Here is a 5,755-nt window from a genome sequence, read left to right as displayed (position 1 = left end):
AGATATTAAAGAGATAATAATGAGACAAACCATATATATATATATATATAGGTTAATTAAAAGTTATATAATACATAAATAAATACATAAGAATATTACAGTATTCAAATCTGATTGGATAAAATATGTATGCCGATGTCTGCTCCCTGCCTGCAGTCATGAAGGGTTACTGTAGTTTTTTGGTACTGTAGTTTTTTGGCTCGCCAACTTGCGCCGCTAAATCTCTCTGTCAACAGTCCTCTCCAGAAACAGAGATAGAGCCTCGGCTTTCGTTAGCTCCCCTCAGCAGGTTCAGAAGGGTTCAGACCAGCTCACCGCTGGGCAAGGGAAGACGGTATCTATACTGTACCATAGATATTCTCTATGTACAGCTTAGGTTTTAAAAGCCACAGTTCAGGTGAAGGATTAGACCTCACGGTGTTCAAAAGCAAATATGTTTGTCAATAATTGAGGGAGATAAACAACAACAAGTCCCCCTCCTACTGTCCCATACATGGAGCTGTGAGTAGAGGACAGGAGAGAGGGGTGTTGGTGTGTGTGTGTGTGTGTTTATGTGTTTGTGTGTTTGTTTGTTTGTGTGTTTGTTTGTTTGTGTGTGTGTGTTTCTGACCCGCCGTGTCTGTCCCTCAGAACCAGCCGTCCTCGGCGCTGGGCAGCGCTCTGCTGCGCTGTGACAAGCTGGACCAGGGGGAGGTCAAGAGTCTGCTCATGTGCTTCCTGCACGTGCTCAAGAGCATGTCTGAGGGTGAGGCGCACACACACACACACACACACACACTCAGAGAAACACACACACACACACACTCAGAGAAACACACACACACACACTCAGAGAAACACACACACACACATTCAGAGAAACACACACACACACGCACACGCGCACACACACACACACACATACACACACATAAACACACACCTTCACACACACACACACACACACACACACACACACACACACACACACACTCAGAGAAACACACACACAAACACACACATACACACACACACTCACATACACACACACACACACACATACACAGGATCTGGTGAATGTCTTCATTTCGGGTCCCCCTGTAGTGGCGTACTCTAGATGTTTTTCTCAGATTCAGATTCTTAATTCGTCGCATCTAATGTACAGTCAGTGTTCAGTCAGAGTTCATTCAGTGTTCAGTCAGTGTTCAGTCAGAGTTCATTCAGTGTTCAGTCAGTGTTCAGTCAGTGTTCAGTCAGTGTTCAGTCAGTGTTCAGTCAGAGTTCAGTCAGTGTTCAGTCACAGTGAAATGTTGCTGCTGGTGACTGGTCTCTAAGTCTCCTCTCCTCTCCCAGACGCTCTGTTCACCTACTGGAACAAGGCGTCGCCCCCGGAGCTCATGGACTTCTTCACACTCGTAGAGTAAGACATCTTCTCCAGGCGTCTCAGAGCATAGCCTGGTCTCTGGGACGCGTCCCCTACACTCAACACTTCTCTCCTGTCCCCCTACACTCAACACCTCTCTCATGTCCCCCTACACTCAACACCTCTCTCATGTCCCTCTACACTCAACACCTCTCTCATGTCCCCCTACACTCAACACCTCTCTCCTGTCCCCCTACACTCAACACCTCTCTCCTGTCCCCCTTCACTCAACACCTCTCTCCTGTCCCCTACACTGAACACCTCTCTCATGTCCCCCTACACTCAACACCTCTCTCATGTCCCCCTACACTCAACACCTCTCTCCTGAGTCCTGTTCCCCTACACTCAACACCTCTCTCCTGTCCCCCTACACTCAACACCTCTCTCCTGTACCCCTACACTCAACACCTCTCTCCTGTCCCCCTACACTCAACACCTCTCTCCTGTCCCCCTACACTCAACACCTCTCTCCTGTCCCCCTACACTCAACACCTCTCTCCTGTCCCCCTACACTCAACACCTCTCTCATGTCCCCCTACACTCAACACCTCTCTCCTGTCCCCCTACACTCAACACCTCTCTCCTGTCCCCCTACACTCAACACCTCTCTCCTGTCCCCCTTCACTCAACACCTCTCTCCTGTCCCCCTACACTCAACACCTCTCTCATGTCCCCCTACACTCAACACCTCTCTCATGTCACCCTACACTCAACACCTCTCTCATGTCCCCCTACACTCAACACCTCTCTCCTGTCCCCCTACACTCAACACCTCTCTCATGTCCCTCTACACTCAACACCTCTCTCATGTCCCCCTACACTCAACACCTCTCTCATGTCCCTCTACACTCAACACCTCTCTCATGTCCCCCTACACTCAACACCTCTCTCCTGTCCCCCTACACTCAACACCTCTCTCATGTCCCCCTACACTCAACACCTCTCTCATGTCCCCCTACACTCAACACCTCTCTCATGTCCCCCTACACTCAACACCTCTCTCATGTCCCCCTACACTCAACACCTCTCTCATGTCCCCTACACTCAACACCTCTCTCATGTCCCCCTACACTCAACACCTCTCTCATGTCCCCCTTCACTCAACACCTCTCTCATGTCACCCTACACTCAACACCTCTCTCATGTCCCCCTACACTCAACACCTCTCTCATGTCCCTCTACACTCAACACCTCTCTCCTGTCCCCCCACACTCAACACCTCTCTCATGTCCCCCTACACTCAACACCTCTCTCCTGTCCCCCTACACTCAACACCTCTCTCATGTCCCCCTACACTCAACACCTCTCTCCTGTCCCCTACACTCAACACCTCTCTCATGTCCCTCTACACTCAACACCTCTCTCCTCTCCCCCCACACTCAACACCTCTCTCTCCTTTTTCCAGAGTGTGCCTGCATCAGTTCAGATACATGGGCAAGAGATACATCGCAAGGTAACGCTGTCACTAAAATAAAAGCTTGAATTAGTTGAATTGATTAAACGCAGATTTTGTGTGTTGATGAATGCTGCATTTATATTCACATGAAAATGATGTTATTGATCTGATATGAAGAGTGAGATGAATGTGTTTTAGGGACATTGTAGAGATCCTACAGGAGCATTACAGATATCCTATACTGTATAGTATGAAGATATGTAGATAGTATAAGCTGAATATTACAATTATGTCATTTGGAGGATAGTTTCATCCAAAGCGACATCCAAAAGTGTTGGGATTAAGTGCCTTGCTCAAGGGCACAATGATAGGCAATAATTGTGAAGTGACCCAGCCTGGTCTTGAACCAGCGACCTTACGGTCTCTGGTCAGTTGCTCTAACCCCTGGGCTACTGTCCAGCCTGTTAGTCTCCACTTTGTTACACCATCAATACCATCGGCGGTCCTACCGTCCGTATTAACACCATCAGTCACTGACTGATAACTGGTGTTCAGTAACGTTAATGTGTGGTTTGTTGTTCTGACTTAACATGATACGCCTACTCAAATGGTACGCAATGTCAATACTGTAATAAGCACAGTGCTCTCACGTACATAGCACGCTCATGTTTGCCTGTAGACTAGCATACACACACACCTATACAAACACACACACACACACACACACACACACACACAACACACACTTTTTCTCTAGGGAGGTCTGGTCTGGACACACAAGTGGACTTTATCTTTCTTCTCTGTCTAACCCATGATCACTCTTTCTGTTTCTCCACTCACTTTAATGCTGGCGAGTTTAACATAGTCACATAAAAACATGGCGCCTGCCCCCCCCTCCCTCCTGTTTGGGTAAGACTAAAGGTGGAACTAACTCTCCTATAAAAGCATGTTTTCTCTGTCACCGTCCTGTGCAGCCATGCGCTAACAGACTGCTCTCTGGGACTTAGCTCGCTCTGAAATGTGTCTCTCCTGCTGTCTGCATGGTTTGAGCTTCTTCTGCCGCTGTGGAAGTACTATAACTCTGACAGGTTCATCTGCATGCAAAACCTTTTTTTAATCTAATTTTTTCACAAAAAGAAAGATATGTCGCTAAGCATTCCTAGTTTTGAGCCTTTTGAGCGTTTGAAATGTTGCCTGTAGCCTGTTTTTCCACAGCCTGGGAGCTAGATCTGTCGTCCCATACAATGACAACGAGTTGGCTAAGGCAGGACCAGATCTGGCCACCAGGTGGCGCTTTAGCTCCCCTCATTCATCGCTGTCGAGGGCTTTAGACGTGTGGAGTGTCCGGCCTAACCCGCTTGATTAACCCTGGCTCTGCCCGTCGCTGGCGGGCGCTCGTCTAACGCGTGTCCCGTTTCCTCATCAGGACCCAGGAAGGGGCGGGGCCTCTGGCACATGAGCGGAAGTCTCAGACTCTACCTGTGTCCCGAAACAGGGCGGGAATGATGCATGCCCGCTTACAGCAGCTCAGCAGCCTGGATAACTCGTACACTTTTAACCACAGTAAGTGCACACACAGTGAACAACGTACCCCACCCAACCCCCTTCCTCACCACCCCCACCCCCAGCCGGGTGAGACCATCCTGATCTAGCGAGCGTTCAGTTTCACACCGCAGATCAGTCTGGCTCCCCCCCCCCCGGTCTGGAACGATTATTGTGATTGGGAGTGGGAGTGAGGCCTTGACAGACTGACTCATTCAGACAATCAGCCTAACAAAACGTTTGCCAAAATCCAGTCGGAAGAACAGCGAAAACGTCTTTTCCTCCGAAAAACTCCATGTATACTCTAGTTCTTGTTTATTTTTTTCTTATTATTATTGAGTCTATTTATGCAATACTGAACTTAAAGCTGTGTTTATTCTACGAATGTTAACATTACCGCTTGTTGCTTCGGGAACCAATCAGGGGCTACGTTCTACAGGGGAGGCAGGACAGCGGTCAGAACACAGTCCCTGATTGGCCCGGTCAAAATGTAATTTTGAGAATAATCCTTGGAGATTAGGGGGGAAGTCCAGACTGATCTGCGGAGGCAAACTGAAAGTGAGCTCGCCAGATCAGGATGGTCTCACCAGGCTCCTCCCCCTTACCCAGAGGCCCCCTCTGCTCCGCACTGTGTAATCTGCCTATGCCCACCATCATCATCATCATCATCATCATCCTCACCCTGGTCATCATGAGCATCGTGTGTGTCAAACCCAGGCCGAAGTCGACCGTTCTAGGGCCCATCGTTCTATCGCCCATCGCGAGGGGTTTAAAGTGAGAGTGTTTGACTCTCTCTATACTGTATGGGGGTATTTGTCTAAAGTATACAACTTGAATTCAGGTATACGACTCAAACTCAACACTGACTTCACCTAAAGAGATTGAGCTCTAGGGCAAGCCTGTATCATGATCCCATTAATAAAGTGAATTTCTTTGTGTTTTCAGTGTAAGAAAGATTTCAAGTGTTCTTGGAATATCTGTAGACCATGGTAAGAATGTATCAGGTGGCCAGACAGGTTGCAGCTATGATGGGCTCTGTGTCGTTGGTTGAATTAAGAGCATGCCATTTTAGAGAATGAGCCTCTCTAAACCCTCCCATCAACCTTCCTGTTCATTTCTGTCTCCCTTTGTAACTCGTTTCATTGCATTTACACCTCTGAGAAAAATCCTAGTTATCCACATTTTCAACTCCGCTGGATTTGATTTCTCTCCTCAAGCAGTTGTTTTTGCCTTGATACTAATGATGACAGACGTGTGATGTCATGAGTAGTCGCCCGAGGCTGTGTGAGAGAATTCTGGGAGCTGTAGTTGTTGTTGTGAAAGCGCTACAGCGACGCGGTGTCCCCTGTGCAGCCTACAGCCACTCGGACGCCGACGTGCTCAACCAGTCCCTCCTGGAGGCCAACATCGCCACC

The 5,755-nt window shown here is 48.4% G+C and overlaps 1 protein-coding gene across 1 annotated transcript in view; it reads left to right on the top strand.

Annotated features, from left to right (window-relative positions):
* Window positions 1-5,755, top strand: part of LOC311312970 (dedicator of cytokinesis protein 9-like) — a gene marked incomplete at its 5' end in the record, with an annotated part of 51,702 nt that overhangs the window by 32,255 nt on the left and 13,692 nt on the right. The window contains 5 exons of the mRNA XM_084442977.1: window positions 631-745; window positions 1,333-1,399; window positions 2,808-2,855; window positions 4,225-4,361; window positions 5,694-5,755. The exon at window positions 5,694-5,755 is cut by the window's right edge and continues 54 nt beyond it. Of these exons, the coding sequence (XP_084299103.1) occupies window positions 631-745; window positions 1,333-1,399; window positions 2,808-2,855; window positions 4,225-4,361; window positions 5,694-5,755 (429 nt within the window). The remainder of the gene's footprint in view (window positions 1-630; window positions 746-1,332; window positions 1,400-2,807; window positions 2,856-4,224; window positions 4,362-5,693) is intronic.

The sequence above is a fragment of the Borostomias antarcticus genome (assembly GCF_949987555.1).
Source record: "Borostomias antarcticus genome assembly, chromosome: 9".
In the NCBI taxonomy this organism is placed as follows: Eukaryota; Metazoa; Chordata; class Actinopteri; order Stomiiformes; family Stomiidae; genus Borostomias; species Borostomias antarcticus.
Note: the sequence above shows the minus strand (reverse complement) of the source record. Positions and strands in the feature narration are given on the sequence as shown.